The sequence below is a fragment of the Paroedura picta genome, chromosome 10 (assembly GCF_049243985.1).
Source record: "Paroedura picta isolate Pp20150507F chromosome 10, Ppicta_v3.0, whole genome shotgun sequence".
Taxonomy (NCBI): Eukaryota; Metazoa; Chordata; class Lepidosauria; order Squamata; family Gekkonidae; genus Paroedura; species Paroedura picta.
The window spans coordinates 45,544,810-45,570,356 of NC_135378.1; the positions used below are offsets into that span (position 1 = coordinate 45,544,810).

Below are 25,547 nucleotides of genomic sequence, written 5' to 3' on the forward strand. Positions count from 1 at the left end.
TATACTGTAATCTTCTCCCTTGGGCTAAAATACCCTGCTTTCTCACTTGAGTCCCATTTATTTTTGTTGGCAGAGTTTGAATACACAGAAAGTGCACAGCACTAGGCTGCTTAAAGAATAAAACAGTTTCATTTATGAAGAGAGACAACTATCTATAGAAAGAGACAATCTATAAAAAGATACGTTGTGTGCAGTTCTTCTTCTGTTCAACACCTGTTCTAGAGACAAGCAGGGAAGAAGTACATTCCAAAAGCAGGAAATCTCCTGTTGAGTCACTCAGGACACTGAAAATTATCCAGAAGTTCTTATCCTACCTATACTAAATATACAGCTCCTCTGATGCCCCCTGCAGGACACCCTTCATATTCAATTATGCACTGCAGATCTTGCATATTCAAACAATTTGGAATATGAGGCAATTCCTACGGACACCAATCATCTTTCTTAAAGCAGCTCTCTGCAATACCCCCCCCCAATCAAAAATGTTAACCGAGAGATCCTGGCAAACACAAAGCAATAAGCATGGGAATCTGCAAATTGGGGGGGCGGGGAGGGGAAGAGGGAGATGAGTGGAAGAAACTGCCCACACAGCCTAACCTAATTGCACTTCTGAAGGTGATGTTCCCATCTCTCTAACCCTTCCCTGAAGAATTCTGACCTCTTCAATTTATACCACATCAAAACAGCAGTTTTGACATCCTTACAGGACTCACGTTGTGTTCCTTGTAAATCTCCTTAATTTAAATCTTAAAGAAGTCTAAAGGGGCAAAATCAGGGCTGTAGGGTGGATGGGGTAAGGTTTTGCAATGAAATTCTTGTAGTTCAGCTCTTGCTCCACTGGAAGGATGAGCAAGTACATTGTTGCAATTGGAAAAGATTCCTCCCCGCAACTTTCTGGAATTTTTCTCAACAATGCAGTTTTCATTTTTTTGTTTTTGTTTCAAGGCACCCTAACAAGACTAAGACAAGCGTATTACTAAGAGAACTTGTCGGCAGACATCCGCAGATTGCAGAGACAGGTTTAAATGTGTTTTGTTTGGAATATACCTGTGCATGTATGAACTAGAGCACTAGCAGCAATACTTTTTGACTGACCCTGGTATTGCTCCCTCAGCTCCAGGGACATGTTAGGGAGTTCCATTCTTTACAGGAGAGTGTGGTCCTGACTTGGACCGAAACCACCAGGAGAGGGAGCTTGGGACCCTTCCCTAGCAGCTGACTTAGGTAAGATCCCTGCATCAACAGACAGCTCACTCACTTTTGTGCATCTCATTTTATACTTCTCAATTTTTAAAAAAGTAACCAAAGATATATATATATATCTTTGGTTACTTTTTATATATATAATGGCAGAAAGTGAAGAGGAACTAAAGAGCCTGTTGATGTGGGTGAAGGAGGAGAGTGCAAAAGTTGGCTTGAAACTCAACATCAAGAAAACAAATATCATGGCATCCGGCCCTCTCAATTCCTGGCAAATAGATGGGGAAGAAATGGAGATAGTGACAGATTTTATTTTCCTGGGCTCCAAGATCACTGCAGATGGGGACTGCAGCAAAGAAATTAAAAGACGCTTGCTCCTGGGGAGGAAAGCTATGGCAAATCTAGACAGCATCCTAAAAAGCAGAGACATCACCCTGCCAACAAAAGTGCGTTTAGTCAAGGCTATGGTCTTCCCAGTTGCAATGTATGGCTGCGAGAGTTGGACCATAAGGAAGGCCGAGCGTCAAAGAATTGAGGCTTTTGAACTCTGGTGCTGGAGAAGACTCTTGCGAGTCCCTTGGACTGCAAGGCGAACAAACCGGTCAGTCCTAGAGGAGATCAACCCTGACTGCTCTTTAGAAGGCCAGATCCTGAAGATGAAACTCAAATACTTTGGCCACCTCATGAGAAGGAAGGAGCTGGGAGCGATCGAGGGCAAAAGAAGAAGGGGACGACAGAGAATGAGGTGGCTGGATGGAGTCACTGAAGCAGTGGGTGCAAACTTGGATGGGCTCCGGGGAGTGGTGGAGGACAGGAGGGCCTGGAGGATCATTGTCCATGGGGTCGCGATGGGTCGGACACGACTTCGCACATAACAACAACATATATATATATATATATATAATATGATATAATTTACATATACATTATTTAAATAAACAACCAGAATTCTAGTGTAAGCAGCTGCCAGAAAGCAGCCTACCAGAACCTGAGGTAAGTCCACTTAGACTTCCTGGTCAGCATTCAATACATGCCCTCTGAATTAGGACCTTATCAGTCTGCTCTAATCAGGTCTATTTTTAAATACAATGTGAAGTAGGCCAAAAAAACCCTCGCTTACCGTCAATTAGATAGAGCCCCCCCCATCCTGCTTGAGCCCAAAGTGACTAGCTCATCTCATAGCATATACAACCTAACACACACACATTAATATCCACATAAATCCCCAAATTCAAACCAAATGTGATGAACTTTCATATTAATAATTCATCTATTAAAGGCAACGACTCAAAGCCATATTTCAGTACTCAGCACAGCTATTCCATTAACTTTTGAAGAATTATTCATTTAGCTGTGTAAAAAGGTTTGTAGGATCTAGAGCCTTTGTCCTCTTAACAGGTTCCAGGAATGCTAATACTGTAGTAAGTGGATTAACATCCAGTGCACAGCGTATAAAGTTAATTTATCTATCATAACATTTTGGCTACAAATTAATCAGACATTCCACTTAACACAGGTGTCAAATTTGCTCATGGCCCCTTACATCTCAAATAAATTGGATGATCTCAAATCAAGGAATCCGTTAATTATAGAAAATAACCATTTTTGCATTAATTGTAATCTAGGAAGTTTTATCACCATACAGTATTTCTTTTCACATTGTTTTCTGAATTTGGATACAGAGTTGCATATTCCGGTTCTGTCATAGTTATTTATTTATTCGTTCATTTTTCAATTTATAGGCTGCCCCCCTCCTCACAGTCTTGGGACGGCTTACACAATACGTTAAAAACTAATACAAAAAACCTAAATCTTATATCTGTAAATGTCAATATCTCTCTATGTACCTGGTAATTAAAGATGGTTGCAGTTTGTCAACCAGGCACAAAACAGAAGATGGGGGAGGGGCGGTTTTATGGTAATGGTGGCCTCAACCAAATGCCTGGTGGAAGAGTGCCGTCTTGCAAGCCCTCTAGAATTTAGGGAGCTTTGTGAGGGCTCGCCCTTCAGTTGAAACTCATTCCACCAGGCTGGAGCCAGGGCCAATAAGACCCTGGCTTTGATTGAGGCCAAGAGCACCACTCTGGGTCTGGGGATCATCAGCAAGCTGGTATTTGCTGAGCAAAGAGCTCTCTGGGGTTGTATTCAGAGAGAGACTTGTGATCAGTTTTCAAGCAATAGTTATCAATATTTGTGTCCTTTGGCTAGTCATTGTAAAAAAAAAAACAGGTGATATGTCAGGAAACCTAAAGCTGCAAGTACAGCTACTTCCAAAGGGGGTGGGGGAATCATATTCCAGTTATAAGTCTCTAAGAAGTTCAATAACCTCATTGTTTAAAATATTTTTCATGAAATGATACTTTTCTTTCAGCCAGGAAATGAATTTTCTTCCAGCAAATTAATAACTAATGGATCTTGTATATGCTTGCAACAAAGGACAACTGCAACCAAAAGAACAAGATACACCTCACACCCATCATCTCTACCCTCTGAATCGGATGGGAAGCTGACATACAGCCATTTCACCTTAGGTATGTGTTGCAGGGTTCTAATCCCCCCCCTCAAACACCCATACCACTTCTGCGTAGTCACTTGTGGCATCTGAATCAGGCCAGCTATGGTTATACCAAATCCTATCTGAAGCAGATTTCTGGCCTGGAGGCAAATTATATGGATAACAGTAACCTTAATTAGCCTGCACTTAAGTATCACAATGAATCAGGAAGTGGCGGAGGAAACTGGCAAACACAAAAGAAGGAAGTAGCATATAAGCCTGGACCATGTTCCTCCCGTTCAAAGCACAGGCTCACTATGACAGAGCAGTCATCCAGGTTCACTGGAAGGTCACTTTATGTCCGATTGCACAAATCAGCAATGTGAAAGTTTTTAAAAGTGAACAGTGAAATGGAGACCATTTATTTAACCCAGTGGTTCAAAGTGGAAAGGCAGGAATAACACTCTCCAAGAAAGGAACTGGCTTATGTTCAAAATACTATTCTTTAGTGCCTAATTAAAAAAAAAAGAATTTTCATTTAACAAAGTAAAACAGACGTACTTCCAGAATGCACTGGGTTAGAATAAACAAAGCAACTGTAAAAATGGGTACATTATATTTGTCCAGGTATTTAAGTACTGCTTTCTTACATTAAATGGTTATCAGAAGTTTGGTCACATAAGTAAATGAAGCACACAAACACAGAAACCACTGAAATGATGCAAGAACCTTGTTTCAGTTCATGTAAATCTTCAGTTTTCAGAAGGATGAGCACAATGAAAATTTGGAGTAAACAGATGTGCATTCTCCGAGACACAGATGCTGACTAGACAATGTTAGAGTTATTATTGCCTTTTTATAGTCATTCTAGTAACAATGATAAGTTTTGCCTACAATTACTGCATTAACTTGCAACAGTGCCACATGTTCTGAATAGGGCTAGAAAAACCTTTGTGCCTAGTTGGCAGGACTCTTTTAAGATATGATGATGTTCAATCCTGGGTCTGAAATACTTTCATGAACTGTTTTTGCATTTGCACAAGTCAACAGACTGCCCTGAAATCTTAACATTTCCTAATGTGCTTGCTTCAGAAAACATTTGTGCTAACAAATGTTAGACAGCTTCTACCTTGGGCAGTGTTAAAAGTGATACTCCAAAAGTTATGAAGTTTTACAATGGCGTTGCACTTGCCTGCGTATATGTTGGCCTTGTTCAGTAGGTCTGTGCATGCATGCATGTCAGCAAAAGCACGAATGCCCAGACAGTTGACAGGATGAAGTTGTGTTTCCAGAAAATCACAGCAACTCTTCTTTACATCCTGTAACTGCAACAAACTAGCTGCCGGGAGAAGGACCTACAATAACCAAAATTAGATGAGTACATGCAGTTAGTCAATTGCCATTACTGTTATTGTGGAGGAAAGAAAACATAATGCAAACACATTAGAAGTTTTAGAACAGAAATATGACTAGTGGAGCTGTGCATTATGAAGCTGATGCCTTAGATGGACTACCATTTTGAAAAGATTAGTCTAAGAAAGAGAGCTTACAATTATTTTCTGTCGAACTTATAAAACAGCTATTTCCTTACTTCTCTTTCTCATTACCTGAGTTTGTTTAAATAGCACACTGTTGGAAAAATGGGCAATTTGGCCTACAAAATTCAAATCCATATGTTTAATCTACGACTTAATTCACTTTTCCTCTCCCCTCATCTTTGTCTAGGCCATTTTGATCTGGAAAAGCATATTAAGCATCTTATTAAGGGTGCCTATGTACAAGCTATATATTAGCTCATTTTTCTATACCATTTGTGCAGCAGCAACAACATCTGCCAGGAAACAAAACAGGCTGTTTGCTGGAACTGCCACTTTCCTTCTTTAGCATTTAATTTACATTCATAGTCCCATTTAGTGCTTCTTGGGTAGGCACATTAAAGAGCTTCAGAAATAAGTGGGCATTTGACCTATATTCTTTTAAAACTCTGGCCCCAATACGAATGTCATAGAGAAGCTATTTCCATTTTTCCTCATCAGACTGTATTGCAGCATGTCAAGATATTCAACAACAGGACCACATAGCCCTCCAATATCAACATTGAGTTGGTTCATACACAATATCTCTACATATTTTGATGTGTTTCTGCCTGTATCTTCAATTTTTCCTGGAACCAACTCATGGTCAGTCTCTAGCAAGGCTGAACATGAACAGGGAAGCAAAGAGCAATCTCAACATACTCCCTACATAGCACTGACTCTCTCATACACACGCTGCTCTCACGGACTACGGCAGATATTTTGATGTACCTCCTTCATTTTCCACATATATTACAAGAGGGGAGAAAGACTGAAGGCAGGAAGGGAAATACACAGGGCAGGGGGTGTCAATAAGTCACCAAGTACTAGAATGCACTGTTCTCTAGAATTATAAGAAGCGGCTTTCAAGTTCCCATGTGTTCAGAAAACCAAACACTGAACTGCAGAAATGCCTTAAGCTGGAACACTTCATGCAGCTTGTCTTTCAAGAAAGCATGAGTCAAGACAAACATCTGTAGTAGTGGGTGGGTGGCATTTCAGAAGACTAAAAATACATTTTGACATCTGTAACACAGAGCTAAAAGCTAACACTTTACATTTCACCCCGGAAATTTATTAGCACTCATTCATTTCAGAGGCAGCAAATTGTTCCTAAAATCATTTACAAGTATCAAGTGTAAATGTCTCCTAAAAATAACTCCTTCTCGTAATGGGCTCTCCTTGAAGTCCAGGTATTGTTTATGCATCCTGGAAGTGACCGGGCATACAATGTTCAAGTTTGTCTCGCAGTTCCTCCTCCCAAACATATGTCCACAGGGGCAGCTCCAGGTCACATTGTATACTTGATTTCCATAAACAAAACATGCATGCAAGGTGGTATTTATAGATGTGTTTTAGATAGTGACCTCTGCCTGAAAAAAAAATAGCATTACTCCAAAAAGGATGAAATCCCATTTGTGTGCATTTTTTCCCCAGGCAGAAATCACAAATTAAACACATGCGAGCTCTTAATAAATGCCAAGGAGCAACACAGGATATGCACCCACAGGCTAAACATGGCATGTACAGGGCATCATTTCCAGAACCTCCATCTTTCCCCCAGCAGTCATAACCCTTTCCCCATTGCCTTACTATCAGTTTCACAAAATACCCTGTATTAATTGTAATGTGCATTCTCTTTAAAACAGGTTGACTTTGCATTCACAGAGGGACCATGAGAATATGGGCATTTATATCCCATATGGTGTGCCTCCAGGAGCCACCTGCTTATCTCCCGTGACCTCAGCCTTGGCATTTGCAAATCGCTCCAAGATCTTACATTTGAGTAAAGGAATAAGTCAAAGCCCACAGCTGAAGGCAAGTTGCTAGCTTAGAAAATCAATTCCTATGCCGAGTAAGTAACACCCAGCAGGATGCAAAGATTTTTTTCTGGCAATAAATAGAGCTTGGTGAATTGTAAAGTGTGTTCTCAGTTCTGTTCTGCTTGCTAAAACAATAAGTTTTGGATGAGAAACTCACATGGAAATCATGACAACTGGTTCAAAAATGCCCATAAACCAATACCTTGAAGAATTATACTCAGTGTTTGGGATAGCAGTACAAAGTGCAGTGTGTTGTTTCTGTGCACGTGTGTGTTTGTTAAAGAGCAAAGGGAAAGAAAGGGTTTCATAGGTGTGTCCGTGTGTCTCTCCTCCCCCAAGTTCAGGCTGCAACTCTTCTGGGTCAAGAAGTTGGCTTTTGTCTCTGGGCTAGCTGAGGCTTTAAAAAATGACCTGAGGGGGAGGAGGGCAAGCTTAGCTTCTTACCACAGCCCCCCCCCCCAATGAAGCCCTACTCTGGCACTCTTGCGAGCTACAAATCAGTATGAGATTAGACATACTCAAAGTAGCCACTGACTGCACTAAACCAAGGGAAACATCAGCAAAGCAGCAACAAAGGTTTGCAAAAGGTCACTTCCAGGGGGGATAAACAAACTGGCCTTATTTAAGAACGAGAAATAGACTGATTTCCACTTTCAGTTACTTGATCCGTAATGGCAAGGTGCTAGGCCTGGCCAGAGCACAAATTTGTTGTTGTTTTTTTAATCCCATTCAACAAGGTATTAGGCATCAGAAATTCTTACTGATGCAAACAAGACTGACTATGTAACAGCTTGAGACATTTTGCTGCTTTTGTGAACATTTGGCCAAACAGTTCGTTAGAAATGCTACATGCTGTACCAGATAATGAGCTGAAAGATATTGCCAAGTCAAACCTAATGACAGGAAGCAGCAGGACTTCAGTCAGCAGCACAAGAGATCATTAGATCACCGTTCTTAGACACACTATTTATATATCCCAGTAAAGCCGCTTGTTCAAGATTCAGGTACAGGAGGGTTTCAGCAATGTGATAAAAAGAGAAAGAAGTCAGTTTGGCAAAAGGGAAAGCACGCTCTATGGCTTGCAAACCAGAGTAAAAGCCAAAAACTTCATTTTGAAAGCAAACGTATCCATCTTCAATGTATTAGCTGCAACATTCTGATTTACCTGTCTGGAGCTGAATCTACTACTGACATCAAAATCAAGCAGAGTGACCACTCTAACAGCTTGTACTACTTTTTGCAGTCTAATGTGTACTTCCGTAATATTAATTTTTCTCTTAACATCAGTGGTGACACACACTATGGAGCTAGTTTGCTGTAGTGGTTAGGAGTGTGGACTTCTAATCTGGCATGCCAGGTTCGATTCTGCACTCCCCCACATGCAGCCAGCTGGGTGACCTTGGGCTCACCACAGCACTGATGAAACTGTTCTGACTAAGCAGTGATACCAGGGCTCTCTCAGCCTCACCTACCTCACAGGGTGTCTGTTGTGGGGAGAGGAAAGGGAAGGTGACTGTAAGCCGCTTTGAGCCTCCTTCGGGTAGAGAAAAGCGGCATATAAGAACCAACTCTTCTTCATCATCTTCTAACAACTGCCTGCAGGACTGCACACTCAGCTCGGCTGCTCGGCAGAAGATAAACAGAATCACCACCTTCCAAGTCTTCCACAAGACAACAGATACCTCAGCAGAACACTGCCAGCATCTCCTAGCCAGAACAAAGTCCTAAGAAGCACTTCACATCTGATGAATCACAGTAAATTGTTGCTATGCCCTGTCCAATTACCATTGGCAGATGACTTGTAACTGACATGCCTGGCACAGAAATTAACCAACCGAAAAGACCATAATGAAGTTTAACCCCCATCTTCCAGGGGGAGTGGACTCTATAGGCAAGCAGAGGCTTCTACAAATCATGATACCCAGCACATTTGCAGAAAAATCCTAAATAATTCCAATAATTCCAATTCATTTTGGGTTGCCTCAACAACAAAACCAAACAAAAACTGACCGGGGGGGGGGGCAGAGAAGGAAATCTGAAAAGAGATGGGAAAGCAGCATCCAGGGAGACAGAAGAATGAGTGGGACAGTTGGAAATACCAGATAAAAAGGGAGAGAGACCACAGGGTGTACAAGAAGAGGGAGACGGTATCTATAGACAAGAAAGAAATGGAACACAATCTATTCCTCATGGAGATCACCAAGAGTGTTATGGGGGGAAGCAGGAACAAATGCAGAGGCAGAAGCTAACAGATCACAACTGGGGGAAAAAGTTGTACACTGCGCAAATAAAATGATAAGCACATAGAATTTAAAATGTTTTGTGACTGCTTTAAAAATATTAATATTTTTCATAAAATAATTAGTAGCATCTTACCATGGGAACAGGAATTAACTTTCAAGAGCTCCAAGATCCATTGAGAAAAATGTGCTCAAAATCCCCAGTCCCAAGGAGATTCTATTGGTCTTAACCAGAGCTAGGACCTTTTCAGTCTTGGCTCTAGCCTGGTGGAAGGCTCTTCCAAATGAGATTAGGGCTTGCAAAATAGAGGTGTTCCACCAGTTCAATGGCTGATGCTCAAAGCAACATCTGAATTATGTTGGCCTCCCTGCTAAGTCCTAATCTATACATCATCTAGAGCCAATCAGATCCTCTCACCTCCTCTTCCAGTAAGTAGAACATCTAGGCAACTGACGAATGTAATGTGCTTTTATAATTTAATTGCATAAATTTAGGGTTTATATATTTTATCTGTACATTTTTATATGTGATTTTATTATGATATAACTGAGCCTGAGGAGTTCAGAAAGATAAATAAATATGAATGGGACGTAGCTGATCAATAGCAATAGCAAAATATGACAAACTACACTAGATGTTCACCTATAGCAATTTCAGGGGTGAGATTGAGTTTGCAGGACAAAGACTCATGGACACTCTCCCAAACTTCTGCTTAACTTTTTAAACCTGCTTTTCATTCGCTTTTTCCATCTGTTCCTTTCCATGAACTATGGTGCCTTTTTTGGGGGGGGAGGGGGGAATCTCTGTGAGACAGTCCTAGTCAATCAGGGAACTATACAGGCAGGGAGTTACCACATGGTCCACATGGTATTTTGGTTGCAGATGACAAACAGAGTCAATCCATTTCCTGCTCTCACTATGAATAGACTAACTTTTGTTAATTTTGCAAGGTCCTGAGAGCAATATCTGAGACAAGGTATTTCACAGGAGATGCTCCATTAATAAAATTATAGCTCCCCATTTTTTATAAGCTCTAGAAAGGTGGCCCTGAATATTACACCACTTAACATCAAGTAGATTTCAGTTGCACAGCCCAATAGCTGTCTAATCAAAATTTGATGCAATTCCTCTTTGCTGTTATAAGCTCTGTTCAGACATCAATCTGGAGTTTGTTTGTGATGGGCACAAGCCTGGATTACCATTCTACTTGAGCATTCCCTTCCTTCTGCCCTTGGGCAGGCTCTCGCGACTGAAGATCTCTTTTGCCTATCTCTGACCAGTCATGATGTTGTGATACTGGCACTATAATAAATTTGAATTTATTTTTTCCCCAGTAACAGGGATTCTCAACCATGCTCCATCTTCAGTTTCAGTGTATCCCACAAGGGAAGGAAGCAATCCCTCCAGGGAGCTAGGTTTGTGGACACACTGAACCAACTTAGTTTTATTTGTACACAGGATCAAATGGGACAAACCAGAAAAGGGTTTCAGCAGATTTATTTTATCTCACTTCCACTGCAACTAGATTGTTAGGGCAAGTAATGTAAGGACATTTAACACTTCAGCTGAAGTAGAGTATGGCCGGTGCTCAACAGTTACAGGGAAAGGTTAACAAGGTGAGAAAACAGCATTTACACATTGAAACCTAAGTCCTCCAGATTCCTGGAAAGAGCGGCATTCGGTTTCCTTTCTCATTACACACAGGGCAAATGGAACTGTAGCACCTGAGAGAGCTTGAATTCATTTCTCAGATGGCAGTAGGTTGATATAAATCCAGGAGAACTGGAACTACGCCTTGTATTCTGTATGCTTTAACTGCTATTAAAGTATATCATTGCTGCAGTGAGAGCTTATGGTAAGATGGACTACAGTAAAGAGCAAAACCCTTTTTATCCATGGCCTGAACTTGGGATGGAGGTGGAGTAACTGGGACCCAGAACACACATCTGAAGGTATTTAACCTTACACTTAACCTCTCCCCCATACATACACACACTTTTTTTACCCCACAGTTTACAAGATAGCCTGTTGCCTGGCAGATTCGCCTAGGGATTCCTTGGCCAAAAATCTCCTCATCTTACCCCACCCTTAAACTCTAGTCTGCCTTGCAGTTTAAAGGCTCCAAGGAGATGGGGAAGTTGAATTGAGAGGGACAGATATCTAAAGATAGGCATTCTTTATGGCCCCTTCCCTCTGCAAGGAAACATCAGGCCATTTAACTTCCTTCAGCCTGACTTCCAGATCCCACTATCTGTGGGTTCATGCCCATGCACTGCTTTCTGCCACCAATTTTCAGTAGCAACATGAAGACAGCACAGGTGCATGATCCTCAAGTCCTGCGGGTTTGATTTTTTTAGGGGGTTTTCAATGGTAAAAAGGTTAAGAAAGGAAACAAAATCAGAGTCCAGTGGCACCTTTAAGACCAACAAAGATTTATTAAAGGTGTGAGCTTTCGAGTGCAAGCACTCTTCCTCAGACTACCCACTTGAATCTAGGTTAAGAAAGGTTGTACTAAGTAGACATAGGCTATTTTCTCCTTCCACAAAGGATATCACAGAGCGTGCACAAGAGCTTATTTCTCATGATTATGCTCTTTGGCTTTGCAGCTTTCCCAACTACATTACAAGAACAAATACTAATAACAATTTCAAACTATTACATCTGAAACAAACATTTTAAGGACTTCAGAACCGAAAGCAATCTTCAGTTGTGTGTATCAATCATTTGAACTAATGAAAGAAGTGCTAAGAGATCACATGAATTCTATTAAAATGCACATCTCTCTTATGACTAAGATACTAAAAATAAGTGTCATTATCTTCACGAAAGAAAAAAAAACTCCCTTGTTTTTTGTGTCATCATGCATACCATTATAGATAAGCTGACAATCCTCCCACTCACCTGTACATTTTCTTCTGTAACCTGAATTTCAGCAGTATAAACATATTGAATGAGCATCTTCAGGGTCCAGCCATCCACTTCCTTGATTCGAACTCTCTTAGCCTGACTTTCACTCATTTCACCTATGGTATACATGGTGTTATAGTTCTGTTAATTTGAGAGACACTGACATCATCATATATTAATATATCACTGAGGGCTTCACTGGATAGCAAATGATACTTAAGTTTTCTCTTTCCTCCAAGAGACGGAGAGCAACCTCTACATCACAATGCTATGTGGATTAGCATGCCACTTCTAAGAACACAGGCTGGCTTAATAAAGTTCATCGATGTCAGGAAAGATGCTTTGAATGCAAAAATCAAGGCTTAAATCTGTTACTATCTTGCTCTTATTGTGGTTGCATTTAATTGCACAGGTGACTTACAGGGGTTTCAAGGCAAGGGGTGGTTTGCCACTGCCTGAATCCACTGGAATGCCTAAATCTTTTTTTTTTTTTTGTAAACCTGGGGGGGGCAATATCAAGCTCCTCTGCAGGCAGGATTTTTCTATACCTAAAATTCTGGGTGACCACAGAACTCAACATGTAACATCCATAAAAAAATGGGACAAGTCAACATATTCTTAAGGACACAAGTACATCCATAACTTTGCCCAAGCAAGCTTAATGCATTTTCATGCAATGTCAGTTGAAACTGTCCTAGAAAATTCCATTGCCACACAAGGATTAATATTAGCAGCGTTTGACTCATCATCCCCTGAAAACAATTTCACCTCTACCCAGAAGAGAAGGGAAACATGGTGTGAGTTTGTGTGGAGGCTGGAACACTGATCATGAAGACCATCTGCAGTGCCAGCACAATTTTTTTATTAAAGAGGATTCAGAACAAGTCTCCAAAAGCAGAAAAGCCAGCATCTTCCATATCGCAGAAGGGTGACTGTTGTGTAGCACTTTGTTTTTCGGGCACAGTTGGGGGAAATCCCACCCCCTGGCCTTTCCAAGGCACTGCAAGGCAGAGATAGCTTATCTCTGTCCTCAAGAACCAGCAGAATACTGGGGTTACTAGAGCAACAGAGAAGCTGGTAACCCACTCAGACATCCCATTCTGAGCTGGTGCCTAGCTCCTCACACTCTGCTTCTGTCTAAGAACCCACATCCATCTTAGGCTGTCTTCTTGAAAAACCAACTGAGCTTCGCACCAGAGGCAGAGCAGAAAACCAAGTGACAGCAGGTTAAAGAGACCAGTGTCAATAAGAAAATAGTTCAGCTATATTCTCAGCCTGTGAGGACAGTGGCAGTGCCAGTAGTATTTCAATATATTTCAATATATTGGATGCAAAAGTAAGCCACACGGCATGTTTTCTCAGAGAGTCACACAGAGGTGGATAGAACGTCTGACTAGAGACCCAGGTTCGAATCCCCAACTCTATCATGGAAGCTTCCTGGGTAATCTTAGGCAAGTCACTCTGCTAACTACCTCATCAGGTTGTTCTTTCAAGAACAGATTGAGGGGTGAAACCAGGTTGTAAGCTACTTTGTGTCACCACTGAGGAGAAAAGCAGGGTATAAATATCTGAACCCTACATACTAAAAACTAAAGCTGCACAGAAAGGTAAAGGAGATGAGAGACTTTAAAAGTCTCTTTTGGATCATTCTACTGGCGGCTGGAGATCAATATTCCCATGTCAGCCCCCAGAGGTGTTAGTCAGGGCGGGGGGTCTTTTCGTTGTTTTTTACTTCGCCGTGTTGTATCTTGGATTTTTTTGTACAGGTAAATCTGGACTGCATATTGTTTTTAGGGGAAATTTTACAGGCGATTTTATATGTTTGTAACCCACCACGAGCCTTTTCAGGAGTGGTGGGCTAAAAATTGAATGAATAAATAAAATTAATGAAATAAAGTTAATGTTTCCCTAGGGAGAAACTGAACATTTATATGCAAAACAGTGATGTCTACAGAAAGGAAATTGACCTAGGAGACAACTGGCCTTAGAATCTTGGATAGCAAAAAGAGGTCAGCTGGCACAAGAAACTGGTGGCAAAACACAAAGGGCCAGCTGCCAACCAAAGCTATGCAGAGGACAGTAAAACATGTGTTCTATCAATAACATGCTACAGCCATTAAGTCCCGCATGGCTGCGATAAGCATAACACTGTCAGTCTATAAATGAAATGACTGGTGTCTCAATACTTCATCATCCCACTATAGTCTTTTGACTTTGTTCACTTCAGACATGCTTTCCCCACTGACAGTAACATTTCAAGTTGTAGCTCACAAACCTGAGTGCCCCATCACAGATCAACATTTTTATATCACCAATAGCAACTCTTCCATTCACCAATGCACACAAACATATGCACAACCCCTTTAATACTGAAGAAAAACCTCTTGATGGCTTGTCTCTTTCAAAACAGGGTATTTTGTTTCAATTGGTAACAAATAATTTAAAAACATGGTACCTGTAAACATGGCATGGAAGTATGGACTGCAAGCAGCTAACACAACTCTATGAGCTGCAATCTCCATATCTTCAGCTACTATTGTCACATCACATAGCAAGTTCTGACTGCGCAAGGAAAAAGCAGAAAAGCAGAAGTTAAAAATAAGAAGCATTCCACAAGATAGCAAACATACTAATCATTCTTCTTGAATCTTCAAATTTGGAACACACAACCACTTGTCAGTTCAATACAGACTAGAGTCTGGGAGCAAAGCCATTTTGCTGAAGCCCATTACCAAAGAATTTCCCTATTTTGAGCCTTGTTAAAATAATCACAGGACAGCAAAAGCATCTAAGCAGATCACAAAGGCAACGGAAAATATGATAGTACTAGGTTTCAAAGCCCGTTCATAAGATGCCTCTATACAGACTTAAACTGTGCAGGTCTTCAAAGCCTCTATACCAGGGGTAATCAAACTGCGGCCCTCCAGATGTCCATGGACTACAATTCGCATGAGTCCCTGCCAAAGTTTGTTGGCAGGGGGCTCATGGGAATTGTAGTCCATGGACATCTGGAGGGCCGCAGTTTGGCTACCCCTGCTCTATACAGACTTAAACTGCGCAGGTTTTTGAAGCATCACTGGACTGAAACTGTTGCTCTACTGCCTGGGAAACATTCTCCAAGGCCTCCATCAGCATCCCCCCCCTCCGCAGCTGTAGTCCACTCACCTGGGATGCCAAGTGAAGGGGGGAACCCGGGAGTTTGGACACAGGCTGGGGGCATCCCCCTCCTTGAGTGCTGGGCCTTACAGTGTGGAGGGGAGCGGCCATTCCGGGACCCCCTCCCGGCTCACCCTCCGGAGGGCCCTGGAGCGCGAGGCGCCAATCAGCCCCATGTTGTGCTTCGTCCGGCGGGCCAAGATGCGGAACTGCTGCTTGTGCAGAGATGTCACGGAGGGTGATGGGAAGTGGAAGAGATGGCACTGGGCCAGTGGCATAGTGAGGGCGGCCAGGCTGTGGGCCTCGCCTCAGCTGGCTGCCGCTAACGTTGCTGGTCTGCGACAGGAGGGTGGCATTTTGGCTCCTCTGCCGCGCTATGGCCACCATGGAGAAGCAGATGAAGGCCTTTGAGTCCCGCCGCTCCTTGCATCACCAGCAGCAGCAGCAGTAGCAGAGGGCCGTCGTGCCAGGGCCGGCTGCAGCCACCACGGGTGCAGTGCGCAACACTCCCCCTGTAGCCAGTTGTGTGGAGAAGCGGATGGAGAAGCGGATGAAGGGCTTCGAGTCCCTCCACTCCTTGGAGCAGCAGCAGTGGGGGACGGGTGTGAACTGTAGCCAGTCATGTGATGGGCCAATCGGAAGGCGCTTTGCGCCTTCCACTTGGCTCCACACCCGGACCAATCCGGCCCACTCTGCCCTTAGCGAATTATGAAGGAGGAATGAAGTAAATGGGCTTACAAAGGCTTTATTGAAGTAAATGGGCTTACAAAGGCTTAACTTTGCTTAGGACTGTCCCATAGGATGTCTGTTGTTCCAATTATCTCCTGATACAGTCTCATTACTGTACCTGTACTCGATCCTAGTTTTAGCTTAGTCTCATTGAGCACTGTTTTTTTAATAATAACTTGGGTGCCTTTTGGAAATTAATTTCCAGTCCTTTCTGGTTCTCTTATGTAGTTATTTCTTTGGAGAAATGGAAATTTGGGTGTCAACTGAAGTATATGTAATAGCTACTTTCCTATCAAACTTAAACGTCATTTACCAATTAAATATAAAATTCATGGTTTATAACTCCACATACAAAATTGCTGTGTTCGGTATACTTGGACATCACTTTAAACTTTATAATATTGAAAATGCTGAACTTTTAATTTACATTATAGCATACTGTTGCCAAAGCTTTTACAAGTAAACAAACATTTCCTGTAAGTAATGTCTACAGCACACAGAGACAATTATCCAATGCTGTAGATAGAGATTTGTATGCAACAACATGTTTCAAGTGGTCTTTCATTTCACACAAACCCAAAAGAAGAAAAAATGGTGGGCAAGAGGCTGTGTTCACCCAAATTTGTCAATGAAAAACGTACTCAAACTGTTCATGCCATGAATTTTGAGTGAGAAAAACCGTGTCTTAATAAGCATTCCACTCATTCTGAAAAGCAGCTATTTCTTACATAGCAGCCCCCCCCCCCTTTCATCTGTTGGGGAAAAAAATCTTCTTCCCGCCCAGCCTTTCACATCTTTAGCCTAAAGCATCTCTTCTGGTCTTAAACTCACAAATGACCCTCACCTGCTTCTCCTCAGAAGGCAGGGGCACAGAGGAGGGCATGTGAGAAAGATCTTAATGTGTAAATTGTACAGTGCAGGAGGAAAATGACAAGAACCAGCACTCTGAATTGTGCCTGGAGTGAAATAGATGGGTAACCGGTTCAGATTTCTCTGGAGAAGGGTGATACAATTCCTGTGTCCTGCCCCTTACAGCAGCCTGTCCCAGCTAATATTTCTAGACAGTTCTCAAAGAGCATGTTGCAGTAATATAACTTGAATGTAACTTGAATGTAATCAGTGCACGGGTCGGAACAGCCACAGCTGATAAAAGGCACTACACGCCACAGAATACGCCAACCGAAGTCGAAGATGCAGGAACATTCCCAAGCTACAACCTGCCTCCTGCAGAAGGGCTCTAGTTCCCTCCAAGGCAGGCTGACTCCTCCAGAACACTGAACTGTAAACCCCCCCCCCCAATAAATTCTACTGCAGAATCAAAATAATGAATTCCTCATAACCAAACTTTATAAAGAAAAACACAGTAAGATATTATTCAAGAGTATCTTGGCAAACAGGAATTAAGCCAGTTTGCTATTAAAGATGCACAGCCAAAATATCATATGGTTGGACACCCCCTCCCCCCAGGCAGATCTGAACAGCCTTTTCTCAGAAGTTAGAAGAACAAATCTGTGGAATCCAACCCATTGTTTTCCTTGGCTCTTCTCCATAAAATGCTTTATGTACAGACAGACACATACAGCACTTCTTTTTAGGTAAAAGGAACTCTCAGCATACAAGATCCTTCAGTGTATTCCCATCCTGAGCAGAGTTGCACCTGTCAAAGTCCGCTAACTTCAATGGATTTAGAAGTCTGCTTAGTATTCCACTGCTAAGATAGGATGATGGATGCAAACGGAAATGTTTTGTTCCTTTGGCTATGGAAGCACCCCTGTTGTTTCAAATGACTCATACAACCTCATAATGCACATATGGGCTCTAAGTCGGGTCATGGTTATATCAAAGCTAGACAGATGGCAACTCACCCAAGGTCACAGTGAGATAAAGGAAGAAGCAGGCCTTGAACTCAGATTTCCCAGATAAAAGTTGAATGCACTAGGCACTGAATCAGGAGCATGCATACACTCACTGCCTCACGCTCCCTCTCTACAATTTATACAATACTAGTTTGCATAAGTCACATGAAGTGACAGAGACTGGTTCCCCAAGTATTTTCAAAGCAGCATGCATTACAGAGGAAACAGTAAGACAGAAAACATAAAGATGAACATCAAATAATTCAAACCATCTCTCTATTTAGATGAAGTTGACACCAAGATTTAAGTATTTATGCCTAAAAATAGAAGTAGTAACTATTTAGTTTAATGCAATGTATTTAAAGAGGCAATTGGATTGTAAGGAGTTTCCTTCAATACTTAACTGAAATATTTCAAAATAATTCAGAACAGAACACTAAGATTCCTCATTTTGCTGAGAAAAAGGCTGCAAGGCTACACGCTCTAAGCAGTCTGTGTACAAAACAGCCAGCATTGCTTAATTAGCAGCTTTCATAAGATTTAACCCCTTACCTACAACACGTATACTCCAACCTCATAAGAAATGCCAAGACCATTGTTCTTAATTCAGTCGGTCAGCAACTCCAAGATATATCAAAGATATCCGATGCACAAAAAAGTTCCCATTCTTTATGACCCATAACGTCACCTATCAGAACAGCTTTCTACATTACTTGCACCTCAGACTAAGTCCTTGCAATTCCAGTCCTTGAACAAAGACAGGCAGGTTCATACACAGGACAGAAATCTGCTAAGTGACCACCATATGAAGACAACTGCAAGTGGAGTTCAGGACACTTCCTTAAAAAAAATTAGAAATTTTCTAAATCAAGATAAGTAGAAGAACAGCAGAAAGCAGTGCTGAACCTTCCTTAAGTTTGGTGTAGTGGTTAGGAGTGTGGACTTCTAATCTGGCATGCTGGGTTCGATTCTGTACTCCTGCACATGCAGCCAGCTGGGTGACCTTGGGCTCGCTACAGCACTGATAAAATTGTTCTGACCGGGCAGTGATATCAGGGCTCTCTCAGCTCCTTCGGGTGGAGAAAAGTGGCATATAAGAACCAACACTCCTCCTCCTCTTCCTCCTCCTCTTCTTCTTCACTTGTCTGTATGTAGTTTCTCTCTCCACCATTTTGTTTTCCAAGTCTCTGAAAGCCACCCAAATTGGAAGCCTTCCACTATCACATGTAGTTCAAGACAGGAATGTTTCTCTGGACCAGCCTTTCTCAACTGTTTTACTGTTGAAAAAACCTCGAAACATTTGTTAGGCTTTGAGAAACCTCAGAAGTGGCATGATTGTGCAGAATACGGTTGGCTTCTTAAGCTTCCACATGCAAGATTCTTCAGCAAGTTTCTTTATACGTGAAAATAGCAGTTTATAACTTTCTCTTACAACTTTCAACTCCAACGGAACAGGACAGTAGCCTAGAATTGATATAAGGTAGATTCTGCACAACCACACAACCTAGGTAGAAAGGATTAATTATTACCTTCTTAATTCATTCATAACTTTGAAAGCTTTCTTCATATGCCAAGGGTTCACTGTAACAGGACAGTGCTTTTCAGTATTATCATCTTTCAAATCCAGAGGCTTCTGATGGCACAGCTTGGTACATCTGCAAATAATAAAGGCTCATTCAGTAATTGTCCATTTGAGAGCTTAACATCACCAACACAGGAATAGGGTTCAGTCCTTATAATTCACTTACCTGGGATACTGCAAGAAAGTAAGAAAAGCAAAGCATACTTTCAGACCTTTACTACAATTATTCCCTGACAAATGAAACAGAAAACAAAAGGCACAGAAGCAATATTGATCTACCCATAGACAGACAAGCTCTAAAGATCTTAAGTCTGATTAAAGTAGTTGTAGGAGATCAAAATAACAATACCAATTAGTGAGGGCCACTCTGAAAGACATTCTTGCAAGATACAGACACTGCATGGAAACACTTTTTAGCCAGAAGTGTAGCCTAAACCTACCTGAAACATGTCCATCATTTGTTATAGTCAACCACCTGTAAGGGAGTGGGATTGCCATGCTGTGTAAATAGCAACATGAGGATCTTCCCGCTTTAGTATCTAGGATTGGAAAACCCAGATTTAAGGATACCCATCCATGTGGACTGCAGGTAATATTCATGTTTCACTATTCATGGCAACAGTGTGTTCTGAAAGGATTGTGCCATGTACAAGCTCTCCTTATGCGTGGTTTGTTGTAACTGAGATAGTGTATAATTACACAGCCTTACATTCATTTCATCCCCCACTCTTCAAGATAGGAAGTTACAGAGGTTCTATTTTCTTAAAGCCACTGCAATTCCAATAAAGTAATAAAGATTTTTGGAGAAAGGTGAACACAGGGATTTTTCCTAAATGTAATGGGGCTGCCATAAATCAGCTGCTTGATACTATCCCCCCCACTGCCTCCCCCCCCGCCCGTTGGATCTAACCCACTTTTCTGTTTGATCCCTCCCCCCAAAAAACTTTATATGTTGGGGGTGATGGGACAAATGCAGAAAAGTGATGTGGGGTGGCAGCTGCAGTAACAGGGGAACTGGCCAAGACTGAATGGGAAAGGAGGTTGAATCCAACCCACCAGCTACTGTGGAAAGCATCAGTATCAACAGTAAGGCTGAATACAAACTACATCGAAAGCATTACTGATAAAATGTATACAGACAAGAAGCAACATGTGAATTAAAAGCATAACAGGAAGGAAAGACTAGCCTTTCAAGGAATATGAACTATCATTCTTGCCAGTTTTATTATGCATTATTTCCTACTTATAACACAAGACTCCAGTTCATGCTCATCATTCATACTGGCTCTTTCCAAGAAAACAGCTTCTATACATGACTTTCCTGTGTACTTCCATTTGCTTGACACCTTTCTACTTCATCCCCTCTCAAGCTTTTGAGGCTTCTCCGTACCATGTAGACTGTGGCACAGTATTGCCAGGCACCCTAAAAATGGTGCTCAGTGCTAAAAGCCTAGGTCAAAAGATCCCATTATATTCCTCACTTCTGCTTCTAAATTTATTTATTTATTTATTTAGATTTATATACTGCCCTCCCCGAAGGCTCAGAGGCCTGAGATGATTTGCACATCCATGCTCTGTTTTCCATCAGTCAACTCATGTGGGGAGACAGGGCCTGAGAATCCTCAGCTCATGAGGCTCTTTAACTTGTACCGAATAACTGTTAGATAACAGCTTTCTAAGCAAAATGGCATTACAATATCCAGATGCAGTCAACTGATCCAGGGCAGCATATTGCATACGTAAACATAAATGTGGGAAGGGGGGCTGAAAGAAAAGAGCATACTGTAGCCATGTAGGCAGTACATTAGTCAAATACCAAAGGATGGCAGCTGCTGGACAGCTGCCATCTCCAACTTCATACCTTTCATAGCTTGTGACAGGAACTGCCAGATAACACAGTCTTCCTCCATAACACACTCTCGCTACCATAACCTCATTTCTCAGATCCTGAAATGTTTCTCTTGTATATGCTATTCCAGGAATTGAGCCTGACAAACAAGTTTCTGAAAGTTGATGGTTATAAAGGAAATAACCAGCACTATCCTGTCCCCCTCTCTACTGTCATACTTGATTCTGAGGAGCAGGGGTAGAGGATGGCTGCTGGCATTTGTAACACCCATTAGATTTGGTAACTGCTAGCCACTTGGCTTGGAGATATAGAACTGGCAAGTTGATATGTACAGCTCTTCGTTGCCACTTTGAGCTTGATAACTATTTTAGAAGCCTCAACTCATGAGGCATGCAAGCAAGCATTTCCCGTCATGTATCAGTCCATACCATAAGCCTCTCTGTCAAAGACACTGTTCAACAAGCAAGGGAGGACAGCTTTGCTTCTGGTTATTGCACTCAGTTCTTGAACACGTTCCCACACACTTCATCTTCCTAACTACCACAGAAAACATTTCAGAGAACTTTTAAGACAACCCAGGTTATATGACTCTTCACTCAATGGAGTTTTATTATTACTGATGATGCCCACCTCCACCCCAAATCCCAAAAGCAGGGCTGAGTTGAAGATATTGTTACTCATTACTTGTAACAGCTGATTTTAGCAATTTAACTTAGCTGCCTATTGTTCTCCAGTTGCCCACCCACCCCAATCCTGAAGGTGTATGACACATGGCATTCCCTGTCTCATCTCAGCTCCTTATCAAACTGCATATTACTGCATTCTCAAACTGCATATTATATGTGCCACTTTTTAACATTTGTATTTAAAAATTCATGGTTTGTCTGCTAAGGTATGCCATACCATTTAGCTTTCCCAGAGCTTCCCAACTACCTCCATTCACAAGCAAGCTTGGAAAACACAAAGGGAAAGACCTACCAGTCCTGAACTAGAAACGCAAGCAGTCCCCACCCCTTCCAGCACCTCATTCAGCCCAACAGGGATTAAAATCACCTAATACAACTTGAGTAGTGTGGAAGAATACTTGAACTACCAAGCTGGCATTCTTGCTAGAGAGACAGAAAAATAGTCATTTCTCCGCCGTTTTGCTACATGCTTATTAAGTGAAGCTGAGGTAAAGAATGACAATTGTTCCATTTTAAAAAGTGAAAATACTCATGTGACATTAGACTATAACCCTAACAGGCAAAGTTCATCCTTTCTCTACATTATCCAGCACTTAGCACACTGACGGCACAAGATTACTACTGTTATTGGTGATCCAAGCCATGCCCCTTCTGGGCTAATAAGTAATCAACTGTGCACAATAAAAAGGAAGAAGCAACAATAAACCCACACTCTTTGAGGCTCACCCCTTGCCCACCTGCCTCATGGGTGCCCTCCCAATCCACAAAGCCTGTTCAAACACAGGGCACGCATATGGGTTGGGGTCAAGGGAGGCCACCACACCTCGCATTAGACCGGTCGACCTCGCATAGGCAATGCAGGACTTAAGGAGCAACTCCAGAAGCTGCTTCAACAAAACTGGACGCTGCTCTACCATCACAATACCATCTGACCACATGCAGAGTGCCTTTCTACCTTTAGGGGCTTCACTACAGAACTCAGGAGCAGCCTTCCAAGTCAAAGATGAAAGCTTCTGAGCGAAGATAACCAGCTCCTCGACCACCAAGCAGAGGCATACATGGGCAGCCTGCACATGCTCAGAGGCGCGGAACCCTCGGCACGCAGGCTGTGGGCTTGAGGCCTGCCCTGAACTCGTGCCCCGAAGACCAGCAGCAGCCCTCCGTAGAGCTGCCCCCGCGCCTGGCGTCCGGCACTCACCCCAGCGGCTGCAGCAGCAGCATCTCCATCGCGGCTCCCGCGCTCGGACTGCTCCCTCCGTAGAACGCAGGCACCGAACGCCGGCGCCAGCACCATTCCAGCCGCGAACGCTGCGACCCCGCCGGCAGAACGCCCCGAGAGGCACGGCTGGGCTCGCCGGCGACGACCCGCTGCAAGCGCGCGCCACGACCGGACGCCTCTTCCCCGCCCAGGCGGAGACGAGCCGCAGCTGCCGCTATCCACGCGCTAGCTTCAGATTCAGCCAGCCCGCCACTTCCGGGGTCCAGCCAGACCGAAGCCGATGATCTTGTGCAAGAGCAGCAGCAGGAGGAGGAGGAGGGTGATGTCAGCACGCAACTGCGGGGGGGGGGGGGAAGCACTCCTGCGAGCGCCCCCTCTTCGCTGCGTGGCCCACACAGCCTGCGCGGGCGCCGTTCGCGAGAACAGCAGCTGGTGTTGGGGTGGATCTGGGACAGGAGGCGGGCTGACGAGGGAAGATCAGCGCTCCCGTCTGGGAAATCACGGCGCCGGACCCGATCCTTTCTCATGCTCTACCAGGGGTGGCTAAACTGTGTCTCCCCAGATGTCCTTGGACTACAATTCCCATGAGCCCCTGCAAGCACCATGCTGGCAGGGGCTCATGGGACTTGTAGTCCAAGGACATCTGGAGAGCCACAGTTTGGCCACTCGGAAGGGCGTGGGCTGCCTTGTTGTACTGAGGAGTTCAGTTAGTGCAGGGAGCCGTTTATTGTTGGAAGGACAGAGTTCATGAGGAGGGCATGCTCCGGAAATGATCCCTAATTTGCCCAGGAGGAAAACCCCGAATGTACCCTTGTGGGCTTCCTCACAGGGTCGTGGTCAGCGACTGCAGTCCATTGTCAGCACATAAGGTTTCCAGCTTCAAGTTGGGAAATATCTGGAAATCTGGAGGGTGGAGCATGATGAGGGTAGCATCTGGGGGAGGACATCAGTGGGGGATGATGCCATAGAGCTCGTCTTCCAAAGCAGTCATTTTCACCATGTGATCTCTGCCATGTGGAGATCAATTATAATAACGGGAGTCACCTCCTGTAGGTTGGCAACCCAAGTCATGAAGTGAAATGGGCACTATATGTGTGGGGAAGATGTGCATGTAACATGGGACCCAGGGTATCTGTCCTACAATGTGTAGGGGGGAAAATGTCAGTTTAGCTAGTATGTTAGTCTTCTGTGCCTTGGTGGCCAGATGGACACAGAAGTTGATGGCAGCAATGTGGGTTTCAAAGTAAAATCCAAAAAAATCAGAACATGGTCCATAATTAGGACCAACCAAATGAAACAGAAGAGTGACCAAACATCTAGCTTCACTAGAACTTATCATCAGGTTAGACCAGACTTTCTGAACCAGGGTTGCATGAAACCATGGGTTTTATTGACAGCCATTTATTGGGAAATATGATCATATATGGTCATATCGACCCATCCTCCCTACCAAAATGGCCAATGATGGGCCTGGAGGGGGTAGGAAGGGGAGAAGCCCTGGTTGAGTGGGTACACAACTCTGCTTCCCTACCATATTTTGCATGACCACGCCACTTCTGGGGTTTCTTGAAGCGAATATTTCAAGGGTATCTCATGTGTAAAAAAGTTGAGAAAGGCTGGCTTAGATATTAACAGTAATAATAATTTTAAGTTTTAAAAGAGAGGAAAATTCCTCAGAAAATGATGATATTTTAAATAGTGCTGGAGACCATCTCAGAAGAGGGGCACAAGATGCTGGGAGGAATCAGAATTTACTTGCAAAGTTTGTGTTATGTTTTTCTGGCTTTGCGATGTGTGTTGCATTGACACGTGGCTTGTTCAAGGATGGTTTCTCCCCAAGTTCTCTTTCCTTACACACATTTATATTCAGAAAGTTACATTTAAATCTAATTCTACATTTTCCCATGTATTTCCTTCTAATATCTTTTTGCCTTTTTATGCACCCACCATCTGTGTCTTGACTTTTGTAGCATTTTCATTTGTAGTTTTTATTTGCTTTCTTAATATCCTTTGGAGTTATATACTGCCTAAAAACATTACATACCAATTTTCTCTTAATGTCTAGCTAGCTGTCAATGCGATATTTCCCCCCATAATCATTCCCATTGATGCATGGAGAGCTGTTCTTTAAAGTTCATTTAATCATGTTCATTTATGTTCATTTAATCATACATTTTTCACTTGTTCTTCTTCTGTTTCTAGCTGGAGTAATACCTTAGATATCCATCATA

General features: G+C 42.7%; 1 protein-coding gene across 2 annotated transcripts in view; it reads right to left on the reverse strand.

Annotated features, from left to right (window-relative positions):
• Window positions 1-23,662, reverse strand: part of KLHL2 (kelch like family member 2) — a 48,429-nt gene extending 24,767 nt beyond the window's left edge. The window contains exons 1-5 of one of the 2 annotated variants that reach the window (XM_077299960.1): window positions 23,296-23,662; window positions 19,510-19,635; window positions 14,695-14,801; window positions 12,234-12,355; window positions 4,887-5,049 (exon numbers count right to left, since the gene is read on the reverse strand). In XM_077299960.1, the coding sequence (XP_077156075.1) occupies window positions 4,887-5,049; window positions 12,234-12,355; window positions 14,695-14,801; window positions 19,510-19,635; window positions 23,296-23,324 (547 nt within the window). In that variant the 5' untranslated portion in view covers window positions 23,325-23,662. Of the gene's footprint in view, window positions 1-4,886; window positions 5,050-12,233; window positions 12,356-14,694; window positions 14,802-19,509; window positions 19,636-23,295 lie in introns of those variants that run through there. The other variant, XM_077299962.1, reaches the window with a different exon arrangement.
• Between the last annotated feature and the right edge of the window lie 1,885 nt (window positions 23,663-25,547).